The sequence below is a fragment of the Heterodontus francisci genome, chromosome 7, assembly GCF_036365525.1.
Source record: "Heterodontus francisci isolate sHetFra1 chromosome 7, sHetFra1.hap1, whole genome shotgun sequence".
NCBI lineage: Eukaryota > Metazoa > Chordata > Chondrichthyes > Heterodontiformes > Heterodontidae > Heterodontus > Heterodontus francisci.
The window spans coordinates 33865698-33889594 of record NC_090377.1 but is presented as its reverse complement, the minus strand read 5'-3'; the positions used below and the strand labels follow the sequence as shown (position 1 = coordinate 33889594).

The window sequence follows — 23897 nt, the reverse complement described above, 5'->3', positions numbered from 1 at the left end:
TAGCACTACTACTGACCGAGCGGGCCAAGTCCTGAAGGACATATCTGCCAGACTGGGCCTACGACAGGTGGTGAGGGAACAACAACAGGGGGAAACCTACTAGACCTTGCCCTCACCAATTTAACTGTTGCAGGTGCATCTATCCATGACAGTATTGGTAGGAGTGACTAATGCATAATCCTTGTGAAAACAAAGACCCGTCTTCACGGAGGATACCATCCATCATGTTGCGCAGCACTACCACCGTGCTAAATGGGATAGATTCAGAACAGATCTGGCAGCTCAAAACTGGGCATCCACGAGGCACTATGGACCATCAGCAGCAGCAGAATTGTATTCAACCATAATCTGTAACCTCATGACCCGGTATATCCCTCACTCTACCATTACCAGGGTTGATCCCCTGGCTTAAATGCAAGACAGCATGCTAGGAGCATCAGGCATACCTAAACATAGGTGTCAATCGGGTGAAGGTAATTGCATGCCAAATGGTAAGCAATCCCACAACCAACAGATCAGATCTAAGCTCTGCAGTCCTGCTACCTCCAGTTGTGAATGGCGGCGGACAATTAAACAAGTAACAGGAAGTAGCAGCTCCACAAATATCCCCATCCTCAATGATGAAGGAGCCTAGCACATCAGTGCAAAAGAAAAGGCTGAAGCACTCGCAACCACCTTCAGCCAGAAGTGTCAAATAGATGATCCTCCTGAGGTCCCCAGCAGCGCAGATACCAGGCTTCAGCCAATTCAATTTACTCCATGTGATATCAAGAAACGGCTGAAGGCACTGGATACGGGCAAAGGCCATGAGTCCTGACAACATCCCGGCTATAGTACTGAAGACTTGTGCTACAGAACGAGTCACACCCCTAACCAAGCTGTTCCAGTACAGCTATAACACTGGCATCGAACCGACAATGTGAAAAATTGCCCAGGTATGTCCTATCCACAAAAAGCAGGACAAATCCAATCAAGCCACTTACCGCCCCATCGCTTCCTCTACACCTCTCCATATTCTCCCATTAATCATGTATTCCTTTGCCTTGTCTGACCTCCCCAAATGCATCACCTCACACGTCCAGGTTGAATTTTTTTGAAGCATGCAACCTTGCAATTTTTTTGCTCATCAATAAGTGGGTGTTGTGGCAGGGCATGAGGTTTCCTTGCATTTCTTGTAGGCCGCTGGGACTTCAGGAGCACCCCGGCTCTGTCAAAAGATGTGATGGGTAGGAACACACTGCATGAGGTCAAGGCATTCCCCATACTGCAGCATAATGTCCTACTGGGTGCAGGGAAATGGCAAGATCAATGAAGGAGGCAGCAAGGGGCCTGCAGAATGCGGAAGCTTTATTGAATAGCATGGATCTGTCATTAAGGATTATGCAAACCGTGCCTGTATGAATGCATCCCGAGTACACCTTGCGCATACTTCATGGCACTTTCCCTGTGGTCCCTGGGGTTCTTCAGCATCCTGAGCTTGGTCACCATCTTCCCCAACGTCCCCCTCACCAGAGGAGGCATTGCATTCCACGATATTCTCATTGTTCAAGTCCTCTCCCCTCTGCAGCGCCAGGTTGAGCTGAGCAGAGTACACCACAATAATATGCAAGACCCTGGCTGCGGCACACTGAAGAGTGCCACTGGATCGATCTGGGGATCTCAACAGCATCTTCAGAAGCCCTATGGCCTGCATGATAATCGCTCAAGTTGTACCCTGGAAGATTTTGTCACTCTCCTCTACAGCAGTACTAGAGTTCCTCATAGGCATCAACAGCCACATCATCAATGGGTAGCCCTCATCACTCAGTATCCATTCTTGAAGCCACGTGGGGTGGCTGAAAAGGTCTGGCACCTGGGACTACCTCAAAATGTAATTGTTGTGGCTGCTGCCCAGGAAGCTTGCACACACCTGCAGGAAGCACTTACAGTGGTTGCAGACCAGTTGTACACTAAGCGAGTGGAAGCCTTCCTGTTGATGAAGGCTGCTGCCTGGTCTGTGGGAGCCTTGGCCACAGGCATGCAGGTTATGACACCCTGCACCTGGGGGAAAGCAACAATGGGTTGGAATCCTAAAGCCCTTTCATCCCAGCTGTCCGCATTGGTACAAAAGCACATCGATTGGCTGGCCCTCTTGAAAATGGCATTGTTGACTATCTTGATGCAGCGATGAGTCACAGACTCGGAGATCCCACATTTAAAGGTAGCTGAACTGCGGACAGTAGACTCTCTGTGGCGGGTAACCACTTCTTTGCATAGGAGGCTGAGTGCAGGCCCCTCTGCACCCTTCTCCTCTGTTTCCCACCCCCCTCCACCATCCCCCAGACTGATGCTCCTGCTGCCCCTCACCCCCTGTTGCTGTTGGCATGCTGCTTGTGGCTGCGGCACTCTCCCTCTCTGAAGCTCCTCCTCACTGAAGAAACTGAAACTGTAAATGAGGTCCATGGCATTTAGATTCCGTCAGTCTCCAGGACCTCCAAAGACCACTGCTTTACTCACACAAGTGCCAGCTGCGCGATGGCACCCTGGCAGTATGCCCTCAAAGTTCTGTCAACTTTTCCCCTTTTCCTGAGTGACAGTGCCAATGCCTGCACTGTTCCAGCTTCCCTGCCAAGCCACTCTAGGATTCACGATTGCTGCTGTCAGCAGCCAGAACTGGCTACCCGCCACCTCATCACCTCCTTATACCTGGCGAGGCTCTGATGCCCCATTGTTCCCGCGCACTTCTGGAAAAATCAGAAAATCCTGGTAAAACTGAAGTTACTTGCCTGCTTAACAGGCTTAATTACCTGCCCGCCATGCCAGCTGCCCTTCAGAATATCCAGTTGCGATGTGAAGACATCAAGCTTCTGTCCTGATGTTCCAACCCCTCCCACCTCCCAGCCCGACCCCAATGGGCTGGCAAAATTCTATCCTGGCTGTCAGTTGGTGTTCATAATGTAGCTATGTTGTTTTACAAAGATTTTGTGTTTAAAGATGTGAGGCACCAAATGTTTTATTTGCAAGTTGCAAAATGAATGCGTCTTACTGGCGTGTAAGTACATGTAATAAGGGCTGATACAACTGTACAGTTGTGAGGCGCTTAGCATGGAACAGTACTAAAGATGAAACTCATCAACAGATAACATTTTGAAGCTTTCACACTCGGACCATCTACCAGGAAAATCGCACTAAGTAGTGTAACCCTGGCAACTTCTTTAAAGTGTGCCATCTTCTAATTCTGCTCATTGGATATGGGCATCACTGACAAGGTCAGCATTTATTGCCCATCCCTAATTTCCCTTGAGAAGATGTGGTAAGCTGCCTTCTGGAACCGCTGCAGTCCATGTGGGGTAGATACACCCACAGTGCTGTTAGGAAGGAAGTTCCAGGATTTTGACCCAGTGACTGTACATAGTGCGGACCCCAGCTGTCATCACTTGCCTGGTATGCCATATTACTATTCTTTGGGGCAATCCTTCTTGCAGCCACTTCATACAGCAGCACCGCAAGCTCACCAGTCATCACATGAACATGGACTCTGTTTTCTAACTCTAAATTTGATAAGTTTGCTACTTCAGTCCCCTCTGGAAAGAACAAAAAATGAAATTGTTGCAGCCTTAGAAAAGTTAAACCATTACATGCAGACAATTGCGTTTTTCAGCCCTTTAAGTACTGATGATATGCCAATTAAATGAGTCTCGTTACCCAGTTAGGTAAACTCCTGTTGGCAGGCTGAATCCAAGCCAGAATCTGGACATACATAGATAATTAGGGCTGACCCTATGAAAATCAGCGAGGTCAGCCCATTGCTGTTCTGGTGAGGATAAATCTTCCTTCATTCAATCGTTTTCACCTAACTTTTCATTCAAAATTTCCATCATTTTACACATCACAAAAATATGGGCTGGTCATGATTTCAAAGAAACAGGTAGTTAATGAAATTTCCCCTCATTAATCATACACTCCTAATTTTTTTGAAACAACAAAATAACAAATAAATACCAACTATGCAAAACACAACTCATACCACCACTCTTCATAATGAATTCAAAAGCTGCTGTGGCAATTAGTGAAACAGTTTCATGACTAAAAAAGAAACGCAAAATAAAACCGTAAGCTATCAAATACTTAGCAATATCCGAGTTTAACCCGATTGCAGTTTCACTCTACAAAATGTTAAACAACTAACTGTATTGCCAAGTCAGTGGGCAGACACATATGACAAAAATATTTCATGACAGGAAATCATTATTAACCTGGTGGTTTTCTGGTATTTCTGTTGTGGAAATTTCTCTGTAACTTTTTCAAGGTTTGTGCCATGTGTTTGCTTAGTCAAATGTCGTTCTGCCACAGCTTAATCTTCAAAGTTTAATGAAGTCCCTACCTGTTCAACCAAAAAATACTTAAAATATACATGCACAGGTTCAAGGAGTCAGTCATTCTGTAAAAGCACCACAAAAAACTGTCCTCAAAACCATAACCGCAGCATTTTACTTTTTAACATTGTACCTTGAAAGTTAGTCTGTGTAGGTCACTAACTTGTACTTAATTTTTTTTTACCGATGATGATTTTAAATTTGTTATCTGACAAAAAACACACTGAAACCCATTCAGCTATTTTTTTTTTAATTGAGCCAAAAATACACTTGCTTTGGGCAAGGGTAACAGTAACAGCACGGTGCTGTGACTGCAGGGATTTTCCCCTCCCACACAATGCTGTTAGTCACCTCGTTTTAAAAAGTTTCGTAATCGGTAATATAAACTAAAACTGCTTAAGTAATTGCTCTGGATGAAGCTCTTTCAAATGTTTCAATATTTAGTGCAGAATGCTCCCCAGCAACACAGGAAATGGGGGAGGGGGAGCAGGAAAGCATGAGCAATGATTTCTACGCATGGATCTGGGGGAATGTAGGTATGATCATTTAATTATTTGAAAGATGCTCAAAGGCCATGTGAAAATAGGATGTGGTCATCAGCTTGCAAGGGAAAATTGCGTAATCCCTGTTTCTTCAAGAGTAAAGTGGACAAATGATCTTACGCACTTTGTTGTATGATTCCTCCTTCTGAGGTTTTCCCTTAGCTTGCCTAGTAAGGAAGCATTAAGTAAGAGGACTGAAACAAACAGTAAAATGGCTCCAAGTAGCACCAGGTCAGAAAAAGGAATTATGGGTAAGCTAGGAAGGAGAAAGTTAAATCTTTGTTCAAAGAATGAGAAAGACCATATCTTCAGTAATTATTCTAACATTAATCCTTATTCATTTGGCTCAGCTTGGTACAATTGTTAACACACACACACACACCAGAGTCATAATGTTACATGTCCAAACTCCACACTAGGCCTTGAACACATAATGTAAGCTGACTGTAATACAGTACTGATGGAGTGTTACATCGTTGGAGGTACTACTTATTAATGGAGACATTAAACCATTCTCAAACTGCTTGTTCATATGGATGCACTAGATCCCATGGTACTATTCGAAGAACACAGTTCCCTTGGTGTCCTGGTAAGTATTGTTCCATCATCTAACACAATTAGAACCAGATTTAACTGATCATTCATCTCATTTACTGCCTGTGAGGCTTTACAGTGTTCATATTAGCCAACATAACAGTGGCTGCACCTCAGAAGTACTGTATTATATGTAAAGCATTTGGGACATCCTGAGACATGATCAGCTGCTATATAAATGCAAGCTTTTTCTTAATGTAGTATAAAAATTGGCAATGGCTTCTGAGGACCTAGATTTTCATGAACATCATGTTCTGGTTTCTACTTTGTAGGTGACTTTGACAGATCTCTCTCAGGTTCCCAACCCTCCAGGATTGACATGGAGTCTTCAAGAATTACAACCGAGTCTCCTGCACACTTGCTATGAGCAACCCAGACAAAAGAAAAATCAGTGTATTTATTTTCTTTGAACATTTTTGTTTATTAGTTATAAAAATATTAGAGAGGTGGGGTGGAAAGAAAAGGCTGTTTGACCAGACTGGCTGGTTGGAGATGGGAGGTCATGTGTTAAAACCTCCAGGAACACGTCCAACCAGAGTTGGCAATCCTACTAAAAAGCTACCACTAAATGAACAGTGCGTGTCCAAACCTTGCCTGCTTAGTCACACTCTGTAGTGGAGTATCACTTTATTACCCAAATTGCACCTTTGTATTTTGCAATGGATATCATGTTGCTGTTCCCGAAGGCCAAAAGGTATGCCTCTTTCTTACTCCTTGGGGTAATTGGTCTATCTTTCAAAGAAACAAAAAAAAAGTGACTGTACTAATAGCTGAATGAAGAATATAATTTTTAAAGTACATTTTCCAAGGATAGGAGGGCTAGTTAAACTCCAATATCAGAATTCCAGAAAAGCTCTAAGAGAGCCTTTACCTTTAGATATCAATACCATTATTACCATGGACTGTTCTGTCCAATCCCACATGGCAAGGTAGGAAAAGGAAGCTTTATCATTAACTTGGCAATGCCAGGTCAGCTGACAAGAAGAGGGTTGTGCAGAGAAACATACTTGCTTATGTAACAGTTTTACTTATTTTATTTGATATATATTAGACATTTGTAATTCCCGGATAACTGAAAAACTGCTGCTATGATTGGTTCCAAGACTCCAATCGAGTCATATTATATTGCTTTAGGATAGTTCAATCGGCAAAAATATTCTTGCCAGAAATACGCAGCATGGAGGGGATGCATTGTATGCGGTTTTTATTTTTCTACAAGGCGTGCATGCTCATATGGGAAATCCTTTCTTCTGCAAACATAAAAGGTTATCCAGTATTCCAATGACGCTCCAGCTACCCAGCATGCAGCAATATAACAGCTCGAGAGTGTGGAAATCCAATCCAAAATATTTACCTACTACAGGAGGCTCTAAGTTTAAACAGTAAAAGCCTGCTTCACTCCAGCGAATTAACAGGAGCTAAAACAAATAATAAAAAAGAAAACTGAAAACAAAATGTAATATCTCTCAAAAGGCTGATGACATAAAGCACGAGCACAAACCAGCCTGGTACTCAGAGTCAGTAAGCACCAATTAACCTTGAAGTAGAGCATTCCACTGGCACCTCTTGCTCTGTTTTGCCAATAAAATAAATTTGTTAAAGAAACTATTCATAAGCATTTTTAACAAGCCATAACGAAAAAAATAACACCCATGGTACAAAACAGACACACCAGTTGGCCTCAGTTCTACACATAAACATACCATCGAGCCCCCCCCCCATCGTGTATCCTCTATAAACATTTTACAGCGCTGCAGCATAACTTTATAAGGAAGAGATGTACTTGGTAGTGGAGCAGGAGGGAACAGCTGCCATCTCCCACAACTCTCAAGGGAATAAAATCTTGAATTCATCTCATTTCACCAACCTTGTACTTCATGATCCTGGGTCTTACATCCATGAAATCAGATTCCCTCCAAAACTATCCTGAAGCAGCCATTCTTTTCTGTTAAAGTGTGGGCTGAGCGCGCCGGCAGCCTACTCAACTATGTGAGGCATTACAGCGAAGTATGAATCATTTGTTAAGAATATTATCTTTGCCCTCTACCCTTAATAGGTTTTGATACACTGGAAGGTAGCACATCGGATTAAGATGCAAATAACCAACAGATGCAGCTTTTTAAATATCTCAACCAGATAGCTGAGGAAATTGCCTAATGAGATAAGGCAGTTCAATGCTCAGGAGGGAAAAAGTCAAGTCCGCCAACAGCATTTTTTTTCTTTCATGGGATGATAACATCACTGGCAAGGCCAGCATTTATTACCCATCCCTAATTGCCCATGCGAAGGTGGTGATGAGTCACCTTCATCTGGTGTAAGTACATCCACAGTGCTGCAGGAAGGGAGCTCCAGTTTTTTGACCCAACAACAGTGAAGGAACAGTGATATAGTTCCAAGTCAGGATGATGGGTAGCTTGGAAGAGATCTTGGAAAGTGGTGATATTCCCACACGTCTGCTGCCCTTGTCCTTCTAGGTGGAAAAGATCATAGGTATGGAAGGTGCTGTTGAAGGAGGCTTGGCGAGTTGCTGCAGTGCATTTTGTATATGGTACATACAGCTGCTACTGTGCACCGGTGGTGGAGGGAGTGAATGTTTAAGGTGCCGATCAAGTGGACTGCTTTGTCCTGGATGGTGTAGAGCTTCTTGAGCGTTGTTGGAGCTGTACTCATCCAGGCAAGTGGACAGTATTTCAAAAAGCTCCTGACTTGTGCTTTGTAAATGGAGGACAAACTTTGGGGAGTCAGGAGATGAGTTACTCGCCGCAAAGTTCCTAGCCTTTGGCCTGCTCTTGTAGCCACAGCATTTATATGGCTGGTCCGGTTAAGCTTCTGGTCAATGGTAACCCCCAGGATGTTGATAGCCGGGAATACAGCAATATAATGCCATTGAATGTCAAGGGGAGATGGTGAGATTCTCTTTTGTTGGAGATGGTTATTGCTTGGCACTTATCAGCTGTTATGACCAAGGCGAGAGGAGTGCACTGTGTTTTTCTAGTTCCACTTATCTGCTGGTCACAACATATATTTAAATGTTTTACCCAGTTACCGATACGGCCAATTATATCATTAATCGATTTTACTTTCGGAATAAAATCCACCAAACAGCTTTCTTTTATAAAGAACAAAATTATTTATTTATTATAAAACAAGACTTATTCAATAAAGATGCAAAGCTCATTAACACACAGGTTGAAATATGAAAGTTCCCTTCTAAATTAACCCAACACACAAGCACACACACACGCCAATTAAAGTAAAAATAAAGAAGTTTTCTCTGCAGAGATCGCTACAAAAAAAAACTTTGGCCAAATACTTGTTAATTCTTGAAGGAAAAGGATAAGATATGGTATGTTCCCAGCTGGTCCTTTATTCTGGCATCCTAATACATGTAGACAGCTGTCATTGGGATCTTTTTGGAGCAGTTCTTTTCAGGATTAGTCTGATAGGCTTTCCAGAAGAATCATTGCATCAGGGGTTTCAGCTATCATCGCACTGGATTCTCAGGGTTTCTCAAAGAGGTGGAAAAAGGATGAGCTGGTGGCTTCTCTCTCAGCAGGCTTACTCTCAACTGACTCAAACTATCCAAAAACAAAACCAACTTATGACCACCATAAGTCTTGACATGTCACTTCTCCATAAACAACTCCCGTAGTCAACAAGACTCCTGCCGTTTACTTAGCTTAAGACATGTGACTGCAGTAAGGGTTTGTTTTTAAACAAAGTCCCAAGTCCTTCCAGTGACTGATTTTTTTAAAAAAGAAACAACGTCCATCATCTATGGAATCTCTTCAGTCTTCCAAATGAACAAAAATTCCACAATTTTTAAACACAAGTCCTCAAAAAATATTTAAAAATGGAAGCACTTTCATAACACAGCCCAAGCCTGAATATTGTCCAGGTCTTGCTACATGTGGACACAGTCTGCTTTAGTATCTGAGGAGTCGTGAATGGTACCGAACACTGCAATTATCAGCAAACATCCCCATTCTTACCCTATGATGAAGGGAAGGCCATTAATGAAGCAGCTGACGATGGTTGAGCCTAGGACACTACCCTGAAGAATGCCTGCAACAATGTCCTGAGCTGAGACATTTGGCCTCCAACAACCACAACCATCTTACTTTGTGCTAGGTATGACTCCAGCCACTGGGGATTTGCCCACCAATTCCCATAGACTTCAATTTTGCTCAGGCTCCTTAATGCCACACTCAGTCAAATGCTGCCTTAATGTCAGGGGCAGTCACTCTCACCTCACCTCTGGAAGTCAGCTGTTTTGTCCAGTTTTGGACCAAGGCTGTAATGAGATCGGCTCCATGTCTCAGCAGCGAGTAACAGAACAAGGCTTGGGGCCAGGTGGTTCGTTGTCAAGCTCTGATGAGCAATAAAGTAGTGCATTTAAACAATTACATTTCTGCCATGTTAATTGGACAGAATCACTGTAAACAGAAAATAAACTTGATTGATACAAAGTTTTGTTCAATTTCCTTTAGAACTTTAGCATACACTTTAACTGTTCGCTATTGTAACATCTGTAAAATTATTTACTTTTCTGATTGATGTTCTCCACTTCATTTTCAGATTGGTAATACTGGTTGGTACTAAATAGAATTCACTAATCTTACTGAAACCCAGAACAATTCTGTGTTCACAGTATTCCCTAGATAAATTTAAAACAAAAATGGTATTCAGGTTTTGCATTCTAAAAAGAGGCTGTGCTCCTCAGATGGCTACACCTGGATAACTTAAAGTTAAATTAGCTCCAGGTGTAGGTTAATAATGAATGACTGGAAAAGGGTACATACAATGCAACTTAAAAAGAAAAGGCAGATTTTAAAAATGAGTTAGTTAAGAACAGAGAAAAGTGGACACCCCCAAGTGATGATATCACACATCCATTTTGAAGTTTATGGGATTTATTTATTCAGCTTTCACCCCACGTTTTTGCAAGTAATGGTGTGTCTTGGAACAGAGTGATGACCAATGCACCCAGGTAGTTGATGTGTCATCAAATTCACAATGAAAGATTAACAATGATAATGTAGTGTTATAACCAGGTGAGAAAGGTATCTAGGGGTCCCTTATAGCCTTCACATGGTCTTATTTTAACAGGGTTTAATTTTAAACATATTTTGTTTTGAGTTCCCCCTTGGTGAATCCTTGTTCACCTCTTTTCAATTATAAGGCAAATAAATGAGCAAAAACAGACTTCCTTAGGTTTAAAGAACAAAAGTGAAATTTATTAAAACAAACTAAAAACTCTAATTCGGTTAATGCCTACGGATACACACCACGCCCCACACAAGCATGCATATGCGATATGCACATGCAAGTAGAGAGAGAAGAGAGAAGAAAAATAGGTAGAGAGGTTTGAGGCAATATCAGAAGAGTTTCTTGTTACTGTGCTTCGAGCTCATTGTAGTCCTTTTGTAGGTAGTCGTGCTCTTCGTTGGGGCCCCCAGTATCCTCCTTAAACCTTGTCCACTGTGGGAGACTTTTCTCTTTTAGGGTTCATGTCTCTTCAATGGGGTCTTCAGTTCCGTGAGAGAGATGTTGTCAGTCCAGGAACAAAGAGCTTGGCTGAGTTCAAATTCTCTGTGGCAAGTTCAAGTAAAAAAAACAACCAGTTAGTCATGTGACTAAACTGGCCTGACCACATCTGTTTGGGTATTGGGGGAGCAGGGGACTGGTTCCTTTGTTCCAACACTGTCTGCTGTATGCAAAAAAAGGTCTTTCTGGCAAGGGGCCTGGCAATTCCTTGTGATAGGCCCTCTTTTCTTCCCAGCAACAATTTAAAGTTTTAATGTTCATGTGGCAAAAGATGTGTGCCTCATTCTTGGCAGGTGGGGGCCTGCATGACAGTAGTCATGCTAAGTACTATCAGTTAATAAGTCATAGTTGATTACTAATGAATAACACTATTAATATCCATTGCAAAGAATTAACAGGTTTCCCCTTTGTCTTTGTTCATTTTTTTTAAACCATGAAGTATTTTCCATTTAAGTAGTAAATTCTGATTTCATTCGTTGAAGTAACTTGGAGGAGCCTCAGCTCTACAGCCTATAGAAGTCAAAGTAACAAGTGACTTAGTCATTAACCCAGGAGTCTGCAATGATCTTGTCATTTCAATTGCATAAATGAATGCAGCTTTCTGACAAGGACAGACTCAATAACTCCCACCAAGCCAGTTCCCACATGATGTCATCAGCAATCCTTATATCTTTTTCGTAAGTTGATAAATAAAAAGTAACCACAGTAAAAAGTCAAAAAGGTGCTTAAAATTTAGTCACAATTGTTTTCAACTGATCAATTTTAGAAAGGACATGGACAACAACGTTCTCTTTAATGCAGTGTCAAAATCGCACATTGGAAATGAACAGCTTTCATCGCATTTAAATATTCCCTCTGCCACAAAAATATTCAACAAACAAGAAGAGTGTTAGAGAATATCACGGTTACTGTGACAAAACGTGTAACACAATACTGAGACTGAAGATTGAGTTAATAAAGCTTTAGAAAATGTATAGGGAGTTCCCCAGCACTCCCACATAATAACCACTTCCAAGGCAGTTAAGCTCTTGTGGCCCTCCCATGCTTGCATACCTGTAATTTTCACTGGGTGGTATAGTCTGCATGAAGTAGAGTGCAGCAGTCCGGGCTCTCCAGTGCCATTTCTTAGCTGTTAAGGTAAAGACGGAACATCCCTCGATCTCCTCTTGAAGTAGGTCAAGCAGCTGTTTGTGGGAACCCCCATAAAAGGCTTCAATCATTAGGACACTCATAATGGCACTGGTATACTCAAGCTGCAAGTACCTATTTGTAAAATAAAATTTTAAATGAAGTTAGCTATTATTGTGAGGGGCAGGGAAGTGTTCATTTTATAGAAGCTAAACTGTAAATTGGTGATTCTCATGCACCAAATGAAGCAAAGCCACATTTAAATAGCCATTAACAATCCGACACATTATAAAGTTAGCCACACCGCACCAAACGTGAGAGAGTAGTTTTCCCTGGTGTTCCACATTGTTTTATCAGTCTGCAGAACTCTGATCAATGACGAGCTAAAACCAATGGCACAGTTTGTCTTCTGGTATATCATATAGCATCATTAGTTCTAACTTTGCTTTTTGAAAGCTACAATACCAGCAATGCCTTGAGAGCCACTCTGCAGAAAAAAAAAGGCCCACAATTCTCTGTTAACCGGACCCTTGCCTGCTCTATGGCAGATCTGTTCTTAACTAAGCTTGTCACTCCAACAGCATTGTCAATCAGGAGAAAGTTGCAATGTGTTCTAATTCCTGCAATTCTCAGAAAAAATAAAACCCACAAAATCACAGTGATCAGCACCTAACCCACTGATGCACTGGAAAGTTGTGTGACTATTTAAGATGTCACACCTGGCAGCATAAATTGTATGAAAACCTGCATATCATCTCTGCACCAACCAACACTGGTACTTCAGGACAGGTGGTTGCTTCACACAAATTAAATCTGCTTTATCATTCAGTGCAGTTGGGTCAAAGAAGGAATAAAAATCAACAGGTGCATACTTAAATCTGATGACAACTGGTGTTAAAGTATATAAAACTCATTAAAACATTAACAAAATGGCCTTTTTGTTATATAACATTCTTGTTTCCTTAACAGCTGGGTAAGCTTTTCCCTTGCTGTGGTAGGTAGCTTTCTTCCTCTCTCTCTCACACAAACACTTACGTAGACTTTGAGTTGAACATGTTCTTGCAAATAGATGTAAAATATTATTTTGTTGTAAAAATGATTTATAAGCTAACATAATACAATAATGCCATGGCCCATTTCCTTAAATGCAATAGTTCCACGGCAATGTATTATTAGATTACTGTCCTGTCTCACCTCATAAAAAACAATAATGAACTTGCAGGTGTGTATTACGATAAGCGATGCACCTAAGGATTACTTTAGGCATTTGAAATCCCTTGATATAGTACTTAAATTAATCATGCTGCATTATTAAAGAGATCACATAGTACCCTATAGTTGGTTTACAGTACAAGGATTGAATTTCATAATTTAAAGGTCATGTAATTATAAATATCAGTCACCATCATTTTTATAGGATTTTAAAATGTTTTTTGGTGCACTGAAATTGCATTTTAAAAGAATCAACAGATTACAACACCACAGGCTTATAATAGCAGTGGCTCCTGAATGTAGATCTGATTTGGTCATTCTGAAGTATGACGTGTGTAAAATTAGAAAACAATACCATACTTTAATGATCAGCCTTAAATTCATTTTTGTCTCAATATTACCAATCCAAGGTGTACAGAGCAAATCACAGATTTTAAAAGGATCATTTCTTCCCACCAGCCTATCTATAAAAACATTAAATAGCCCCCAGATTTGCTTACTTAGCTGGCAAACCTGTGCAAAAATATTTCTTAATTCCATCAGTTCACTTTAGGGTTGCTTTGAATAAATAAAAGAACCCAGAAATTACAGGCGGCAATGTTATTGGACAAATACTTAATACGTTCATAGGACATTGCTCTGCCCATACTTTTACACGGGTTTTAATGCGTCCACCAAAGACGACGACAGAGAAATGGTACATAAATTTGTTCAGCCTGCATTAGCAAACATCATCAACTGGCTTGTCTCACATTCATGGTTCTACCACTATTTTCTGTATGTAGGGTTAATAAAAATGGTCTTGGTTTAAACAGAGGCACACCTGGTCTGAAAGTACAGACGTGATAAAGTCTTAGATATAGATGCTTTAGTCGATTAGAAAAAGGAAGTCTGATAATTAAATGCTGGTCCCCCACCCACACATCATCTTCAGCTGGAAATCCCATAACTGCATACCTTTCCGTTAGTGTCACCAGGATGACCAGATGGTGTTTAAAAATGTACACAGCTTACCATTCTATGTCAAATACTAGAACGTTACTTTAAAATTTGTCCATATCACCCTGTGTTAATGTGCATCACGAGAAACCAATTACAATAGTTAAATCAGCCCTTCATGTTCATGACATGAATTCATGTGATGTTACTCCCTTCAAAAGTGCTTGATTCTGTCAGTGAAGTAAGATTGCAATAAAGCATCATTATTGCCTCAGGCTGAAATATCTTAAAACAAAAGCACATGATTTTGCATACCTGAAGATTTACATATTAAAGAAAGGATCCATCAATGCAAGATGTATGGCTACCAAGAGATTCCTGCACTTTGATCTTGAAGTAAGCATGTTATTTTCTGCTTGTGAAAAGATCCATATTTTATAGGCAACCGAATTAAGATATTCTTCAAGTCAATCCCTGTTAATTGCTGTACACAAGTATCTTTGTTTTTTCAATCATCAAAGTGCTTTCATGCACCTATGACATACTTCCTTGTATTTCCACCAAAAGCACCATTTTGTTTGCTGCGTAGCCTGGGCATAGTTTTAGGAGGTGCAGACTTGCAGGACCTCAAAAACAGTAATCTCTAGATTACACCCAGTGCCACATGCCGGTGAGTAATAGGGAGCATAGGGATAGGAGGATTAAGCAATTTAAAACATAGCTGGAAAATTGGTGCAGGAAGGAGGGCATCAGATTTCTGAGGCATTAGGATCTGTTCTGGGGTAGGTGGCACTTGTACAAGACAGACGAGTTGAACCTTAGCTGGGCCGGGACGAACATCCTTGCAGGGAGATTTGCCAATGCTGGTAGGGAGGGTTTAAACTAAATTGTCAGGGGGTTGGGAACCTAACAGAGAACTCAGATTGGAGGGAAGCAAAACTGGTAACAGGAAGCAATAGAAAGCAGCTTAGCAATAACCTGCTCAGTGATGCTCAGTTTGGGTTCTGCCAGGGCCACTCAGCTCCTGACTTCATTATAGCCTTGGTTCAAATGTGGACAAAAGCGCTGAACTCAAGAGGTGAGGTGACAGTGACTGCCCTTGACATCAAGGCAGCATTTGACACAGTATGGCATCAGGAGCCCTAGCAAAACTGGAGTCAATGGGAATCAGGGGGAAACTCTTCGCAGTTTGCATGTCAGGTTAAGTCCAGAAATTTGAAGCCAAGTTTGAAAGGAGGTCTTGATTTTTCCAGATATTTTCCAAAGATCTCAGACCAGAAAAATGGCAGATTATAAACAGAAGAAAAATCTTACATTTTCCAATGTATTCCAGCACAGAAACATGATCTTGATGTCCAGCAAAGCCAGAAATTGGAAGCCAGATGAGAGAAAAACCACATCCAAGTCTGATCCAGATCTTTATCAGAGTTTGCAAGGTAAGATAGCACCATGCAAGCAGAATCTGATTATTAACCAATGGCAACAAGAACTTGCATTTATATAGCACCTTTAAAAAGGTCCCAAGATACTGCACAGGAACATCACCAGACAAAATGTACACCAAGCTACAGAAGCAAATATTAGGACAAGTGAGCAAAAGCTTGGTCAAAGAGACGCATCTTAAGAACCATATTGTGGAGAGAGATGTAAAGAGGTGGAGAAGTTTAGGGAGGGAATTCTAGAGTTTTAGGGCCTAGACAACTGAAGGTACAGCTGCCGATGAAGGAACGAAGGGTTGAAGGAGGTTACAGAGATAGGGAGGTGCAAAATCCTGTAGGAATGAGGATATTAAAATCAACATGTTGCTGGACTGAGTCAATGCAAGTCACTGAGCACAGTGAAACATTAGTTTCTGTCGCAGACAAAACTTGTTTTATTGGATGTTCTGCTGCAACATGCAACTTCAAGCCACAACAGTTATTTTATATTCGATTCCAGCACGTTTCCATAACTTTTATTTCATTTAGACGTGAGCAATTAGGAGGTCACAAGTAGTGGCACAATTGAAATGTCTAGGTCATTTACCTTATTGCCCTACATCACCACGCTACCCCCGCCTCCACAAAAGTTGCTTGGCAAGAGATTTAAAACACTTTTAAAAAAAAAATACACAAGTGGATGTTGAGACTTTATGCCTGATCAGAGGTCAGAGAAGTCTCCCTGAAGTCAACTGATACATCTTTGACAATAATACCTAATTGCCTACTCCCAATGACATGGCCCTAAACCACAACACTGTTGTCAAAATCACAGAAGGGGAATGGAATGGACAATTAACTTGAAAGTGCAATAGATATTTTTACATCACAATAAATGGCACTATTTTTGAGCAATATTACAAAACCAGAACTAGGCTCATTGTCTTTTGGTTGAAAAAAACATTTTGCATTTCAACAATTAAGCTTGAATATCATCATTGACAGATTCATGAACAATTCCTCGCTCCATAATTGCAAAATTTCATTTTCTTGTAAAGACAAAAGATGTAACTATTGAACAGTATGATGTGCAATGGGAACAATTCACTTGAAACATGAACGTTGTTTTAGCAGCTCTGTAGGTAAAGGACTTAACAGCCTTTTCAGGGTAACCTCGAAGTAAATAGCAGTCAGGCATACAAAGCCTGGGGATTAAGAGAAACACATTACATCTAAATGTCCAAAATATTATTAAATAATGTGAGTGCTTTCATAGTGCAAACACACGATGTGCAGTATACAAACAAATTAGAAGTAATAAAATCAAAAAAAGAACTTGAGTCATTACAACAATTTAAAAAGGATGCAATGATGATTATTTAGCATTTAAAGATTCCAGATTATCTTTATCTTGTAGAAACAGAATTCCTGCAATTAATAATCTGAAAATAATTCCCATTTAAATATTAACAGTCATTTCACAAGATTTGCTGAACTGTAATAAAAAAAACTACAAATGTACAATATTCTGCTGAACTGGGTGTCAAGGAGTGTTGCTAAATGCAGTCCAGGGAAATAATGAATACCTATTCTGCTGATGGCTCCACTTCCGACAATGTCAGAGTGAAGAATGGAGTGAAACAGGGTTATGCCCGAGCCCCCACTCTGTTTTGCGTCTTCTTCTCCATGCTCCTAACCTTGGCCTTGGCCTTCCCTGCAGATATGGAAGGAGTCTACTTGCACACTAGGTCAAATGGCAAGCTCGACAATCGATCAAGGCTGAAAGCGAAGACAAAAGCACATCACACCCTGATCAGAGAATTTCTCTACACTGATGATGCTTCACTCATCGCTCACAAGGAAACTCAGCTATAAAGACTCATGGACGGTCTCGCCCATGCCTGTAACTTGCTCTCCTTGCGTCGAGAAAACCGTGGTCATGGGACAAGGTGTTGCATCTCCGTCCCTGATCACACTAATCACCCACTGGAAGTGGTTAATAAATTCTGCTACCTTGGGTCCATGGTGACAATCTTGATGCAGAGCTTGATACACACATAGGGAAAGCAGCTACCAACTTTGGCTGATTTGCGAACGTGCATGAGATAACACGAAGCTGACCCCAAGGACCAAGCCAACGATTTATAAGACCTGTGTTCTCAGCACCTTGCTGTATAACTGCGAAATATGGGCAACTTACCACTGCACCAAGAGCAGACACCTCACCTAAATGGATTGTTCGCTGCTTGTTCATCGTCTTTCGTAGATGGAAGGATGCCAACAACTGCATTCTGGTAAAAATTGGTTTATTATTACCCAGAAGAATTTTTCCACTTAAGTATAGCCATGAATTCCAATAAACCAGGTAAGCAATTAAGGGGCTTATGGAGTGTAACTGTGTGATGGACAACAGAGTACTATCATGAGAATCTTAACTGAAATTCTTGAGGATTTGTGTTATTAGCTACAAATAATATCACTATATTTTATGTCTTGCACCAGACCCTGTTCTTCCTCTGCAGACCTCCTGAATCAAGTCTGCAACCTTACAATAATTCAAATTGTTTTCATTTAAACCGAATCACTTTGGCTCTCTCCTATTTACAGACACAAAGCCATAATGTAAAACTGAAGATGCTTCTGTAACAGTGGCCTACCAACTTTCTCAGTTGGTATCACCAGTAGCAATGGAGAATGAAGAGTACTGAAACTCCTTAATATTGATGTAAAATTATGGCAGCCCAAAAGACCAGACACTGAAACTGCTTCTAGAGGATGAGTTTTATGAGACTCAACTGGGTCAGGTTAGAGAAAGGGGGACCCTTCTTTCATTGCTTAAATACTTCTCTCTGACCAATGAGGTAATTAATGACAACCATGGAAATGTATGAAGACTGCATCAGTCTGTACATTCCTCCCATGTTCCGCACTCCACATGCATACCAAGGTGAGAGCATCTTATAATGTAAATCTTGAAAATATTTCATTCTTAGCAGATAGTATAGTGGGAGGAACTTAAGAATTGGACACAATTACATTCATCCATAGCAACAATAAAAATCCAGCATTTAATTCTCTAATAAAGAAAGCCTATACACACTAGATAAGCACACTGTTTAGGCCATCATTATTAGTAAGTTGGTCTTATTTACTCTTACAACTCTTTTAAAGATGTAATACCAGCAAAATGAAGTCATCACGAGAACATAACATTTTAAGAAGCTTTCTCCATTGGGAAAACAGAATGTAGTAACAGGATTTCACTGTGTTGCCCACACAGAATTGAGCAAACATTCTTCTCCATTGCATCCCCCAAATGGTTCTGCTAACTGCACACACCCTAATTACACTGAGAACAGCCAAAATTCAACAAAAAAGTGGCGTCGACAGTCGAATAGGCAGCCTTGTGAGACAGCTATGAGACCTGCATGGAACTGGCAATTTTCATCAATGAAAAGATCTCAGATAAATGGGGAAAAGTAGATAAAATATTCAGTATTGAAAAAGGAGCGAAAATATTGTAACCCTTTAAGCATTTTTCACAGTTTTTGTTGCGTCAAAATATTTCCCGTGTGTTTAGCAGGGCATACTATACATACTACTAGAAAAGATCGGATGTCCACCAAAGCTACTAAGTATCATCACCTCATTCCATGACAATATGAAAGGCACAATTCAACATGGTGGCTCCTCATCAGAGCCCTTTCCTATCCTGAGTGGCGTGAAACAGGGCTGTGTTCTCGCACCCACACTTTTTGGGATTTTCTTCTCCCTGCTGCTTTCACATGCGTTCAAATCCTCTGAAGAAGGAATTTTCCTCCACACAAGATCAGGGGGCAGGTTGTTCAACCTTGCCCGTCTAAGAGCGAAGTCCAAAGTACGGAAAGTCCTCATCAGAGAACTCCTCTTTGCTGACGATGCTGCTTTAACATCTCACACTGAAGAATGCCTGCAGAGTCTCATCGACAGGTTTGCGTCTGCCTGCAATGAATTTGGCCTAACCATCAGCCTCAAGAAAACGAACATCATGGGGCAGGATGTCAGAAATGCTCCATCCATCAATATTGGCGACCACGCTCTGGAAGTGGTTCAAGAGTTCACCTACCTAGGCTCAACTATCACCAGTAACCTGTCTCTAGATGCAGAAATCAACAAGCGCATGGGTAAAGCTTCCACTGCTATGTCCAGACTGGCCAAGAGAGTGTGGGAAAATGGCGCACTGACACGGAACACAAAAGTCCGAGTGTATCAGGCCTGTGTCCTCAGTACCTTGCTCTACGGCAGCGAGGCCTGGACAACGTATGCCAGCCAAGAGCGACGTCTCAATTCATTCCATCTTCGCTGCCTTCGGAGAATACTTGGCATCAGGTGGCAGGACTATATCTCCAACACAGAAGTCCTTGAAGCGGCCAACACCCCCAGCTTATACACACTACTGAGTCAGCGGCGCTTGAGATGGCTTGGCCATGTGAGCCGCATGGAAGATGGCAGGATCCCCAAAGACACATTGTACAGCGAGCTCGCCACTGGTATCAGACCCACCGGCCGTCCATGTCTCCGTTATAAAGACGTCTGCAAACGTGACATGAAATCGTGTGACATTGATCACAAGTCGTGGGAGTCAGTTGCCAGCATTCGCCAGAGCTGGCGGGCAGCCATAAAGACAGGGCTAAATTGTGGCGAGTCGAAGAGACTTAGTAGTTGGCAGGAAAAAAGACAGAGGCGCAAGGGGAGAGCCAACTGTGCAACAGCCCCAACAAACAAATTTCTCTGCAGCACCTGTGGAAGAGCCCGTCACTCCAGAATTGGCCTTTATAGCCACTCCAGGCGCTGCTTCACAAACCACTGACCACCTCCAGGCGCGTATCCATTGTCTCTCGAGATAAGGAGGCCCAAAAGAAAAGAACTATACATACTATAGTTTTGCTCATTGTGCAACTTCCTGTATTAACAGAACCTCATATCACCATTTCATTCATCCTGTACAGAATAATTTATGCAGCCATTACTTGTGGCTTTCATAAAACATCAATTTACTTGCCTTCAAAATATCAGTTAAGACGGGGTCATCTTTTCTTGTCTTTGAGAATTGAAACAAACTCAACAAGACCTTGTGAACAGCTTTGATATAGTTTGGTTGCATTTGTGACTCACATTAAGGCGAACAATTATCAATCATTAAATAAGCAATCAGCACTACTGGAAGTAGGCACACCATTGTAACACAGTCCATGCAACTGACCACAATTTGCAGACAGTGCATTCCGTTACAATCTTCTAAAAGTGCATTAACGGTTGGCATCCTTCCATCTACGAAAAATGATGGGCGCGCAGCAGACAATCCATTTAGGTGGGGTGTCTTCTCTTGGTGCACTTACGCTTATGACTGTGAAGGCCAATCCTTGAGAAGCAGGTTCAGCCACAACTGCTGCATGTGAAGCTGCCAAGTGAGACTGAGAGATTTGTTGTTTTTGGTGTTGGCGCCTATTGCCAAGCTGCTGTAGCCATTGGTCGTCGTGGTAGAGCACACCAGTCCATAGGATGTGTCGCCATTTCCCTCTTTCTCCAGCAACTAACTCACAGATGTGATAGTCGATATTTAGAATCCTCAGGTCATGCTTGAAAACATCCTTGAAGCGGAGCTTTGGGTGCCCCACTGGTCATCTGGCCCTGGCCATACAGTAGGTATTTGGGCATGCAACCATCTTTCATCCTGCGGATGTGTCCAATCCACTGAAGCTGCTTTTGTTTGATCAGTGCCAACACACAAACAAAGGCAACAGAGGAGACTGCAACTACAGAGGCATCTCATTCCTTAGAATCACAGGGAAGGCCTTTGGTCGGGTCACACTTAAAAAGACTCCATTTACTTGCAGACAAAGTGTACCCGGAAGCACAGTGCAGTTTCCATGCCGGCAAATCGACTGTGGACATGATCTTTTCCATACAATAAGAATATGAACCAAGAAAAGGCTATTCAACCCATCAAACACATTCCCTCTTTAGACCAGGTACAATTTATCATATTGTGACCTCCACCCAAATCAACTTCCTGACAAAGGCAACGCCAGGTAAATCTCTTTAGAAATATCTGAGAAATATTTGAGAAATTTACCTCGACGTTCCTGCCTCTGCCCAAAGCAAGTAAAACTCTAGAACCTTAAAGTAACTTTACAGTTGCTTGCAACTCTGACCTTGTTGCATTCCACAGATAAGATCACTCTTCAAACATAATGACAAATAGTTCATCATTGTTTAAAAAAAATTACATTTTTGTTCTACAGCAGAACTAGATGGATTTACTCCAGACCACAACAGCTATGCTAAAATACGTCAGTCTTGGCAATCAGAAGTTGGGCCTTTTGGCTCAGACTTTAAGGCTGCAAAACAACAGGGGAAAAATGTTACAAGGATAAATGTCTCTCAGATTTAGGAAGACTTGGAAAAATTATACTGGGAAGCCAAAGGAAAAGTTGCAGGGGGAAAAATTCCACAGCCCCCAAAAACACGATTAAACCGTGCCCATAGCTGGCTGCCTATGTCGGAAGGAAATTTTGTGCTGCCAGCTAATTTGCACAATTGTTGCACACAGCCAGCGCTGTTGAGTGGCTGCGCGCCTCAGCAGGGTACCACTTGAAGCAAAATGTACCTCTTGAAGGAGAGGTACATTATGTCTGCAGCAGGCGCTGGAACTGTTTATGGAAGAGAGTCTGAGCAGGCAAAATGAATTATGGTGCAACAGTGGGGACAGCATGCTTCAAGGTTCTCTGATGCTGCACTGGACATCTCAAGGGAGGGGGTGAGATGTCATCTACCCATAGGGGGCCAGGAGGCCCTCCAAACAAACTTTTGGAACACAGTGAGACCAGGTATGGTGGTCAATGCCAGGAGCTAAGCCCCAAGGACCTGAATGCATCTTCAAATGCCATATCCCCCAACTGCACCACTAACCTCATACACTTCTCAATGTACCACACCGCCATCACTGATCTACCAATAATCTCCATCAATCACGACTCAGGCCTAATATTCATAACTTCACCTCACCCCCAAACACGTATCACTGCTGCAAGCCTCACACCCACATCTCGCAACTTGCACACAATACCAGCTATTCAACCATGACAGCCACCTCACCCAAACAGATTCGACCACAATCACTGGCACACTTCCCTCTCTCTTACAGAACGAGATAGTGCATAACCAGAGGCAGAAGAACCTAACTGGCGGGGGGGAGCAGGTATGGCTGGAAGTCCTCACTCCAAAGAGGGAATGGTGGTTGTCACCATTGGAAAAGCGGTCACTGAAGCTGTAGCCAGCACCAGGGCTGAAACCATAAATGTATCCTCATACCCAATTCTCCTTCTCACATCTCACTTTCCCCTCACCCACAATCATTTCTGATTTACAGAAACCAAGCAGCAGATGGTTTATGCATGTACTTCTTGCTTCTCTCACTCCCCTCAGCAGAGCCCTACCTTTGTGACTTTCTCCTTTCGGATATCCAAGAACTGCAACCTGGTCAGGCAGTGGTGGAAAAGCAAGGGGTGGAAGAGTAGGAAGTCAGTGAAGAAAAAGAAACACCTTCACTCACTCTCACACTCAGAGCCACCAAAACTCTGGTGAGGCCGCACCTTGAGTATTGTGTGCAGTTCTGGTCACCGCATTATAGGAAGGATGTGGAAGCTTTGGAAAGGGTGCAGAGGAGATTTACTAGGATGTTGCCTGGTATGGAGGGAAGGTCTTACGAGGAAAGGCTGAGGGACTTGGGGTTGTTTTCGTTAGAGAGAAGGAGGAGGAGAGGTGACTTAATAGAGACATACAAGATAATCAGAGGGTTAGATAGGGTGGATAGTGAGAGTCTTTTTCCTCGGATGATGATGACAAACACGAGGGGACATAGCTTTAAGTTGAGGGGTGAAAGATATAGGACAGGTGTCAGAGGTAGTTTCTTTACGCAGAGAGTAGTAGGGGCGTGGAACGCCCTGCCTGCAACAGTAGTAGACTCGCCAACTTTAAGGGCATTTAAGTGGTCATTGGATAGACATATGGATGAAAATGGAATAGTGTAGGTCAGATGGTTTCACAGGTCAGCGCAACATCGAGGGCCGAAGGGCCTGTACTGCGCTGTAATGTTCTAAAAAAAAACACAGATACTGACA

General features: G+C 42.0%; 1 protein-coding gene across 15 annotated transcripts in view; it reads right to left on the bottom strand.

Annotated features, from left to right (window-relative positions):
- gtdc1 (glycosyltransferase-like domain containing 1) overlaps positions 1–23897 on the bottom strand; it is an 872535-nt gene that overhangs the window by 783373 nt on the left and 65265 nt on the right. For all 15 annotated transcript variants that reach the window (XM_068034984.1, XM_068034988.1, XM_068034995.1 and 12 more), the window contains one exon: positions 12092–12301. In XM_068034984.1, coding sequence (XP_067891085.1) covers positions 12092–12270 — 179 coding nt within the window. In that variant the 5' untranslated portion in view covers positions 12271–12301. The remainder of the gene's footprint in view (positions 1–12091; positions 12302–23897) is intronic.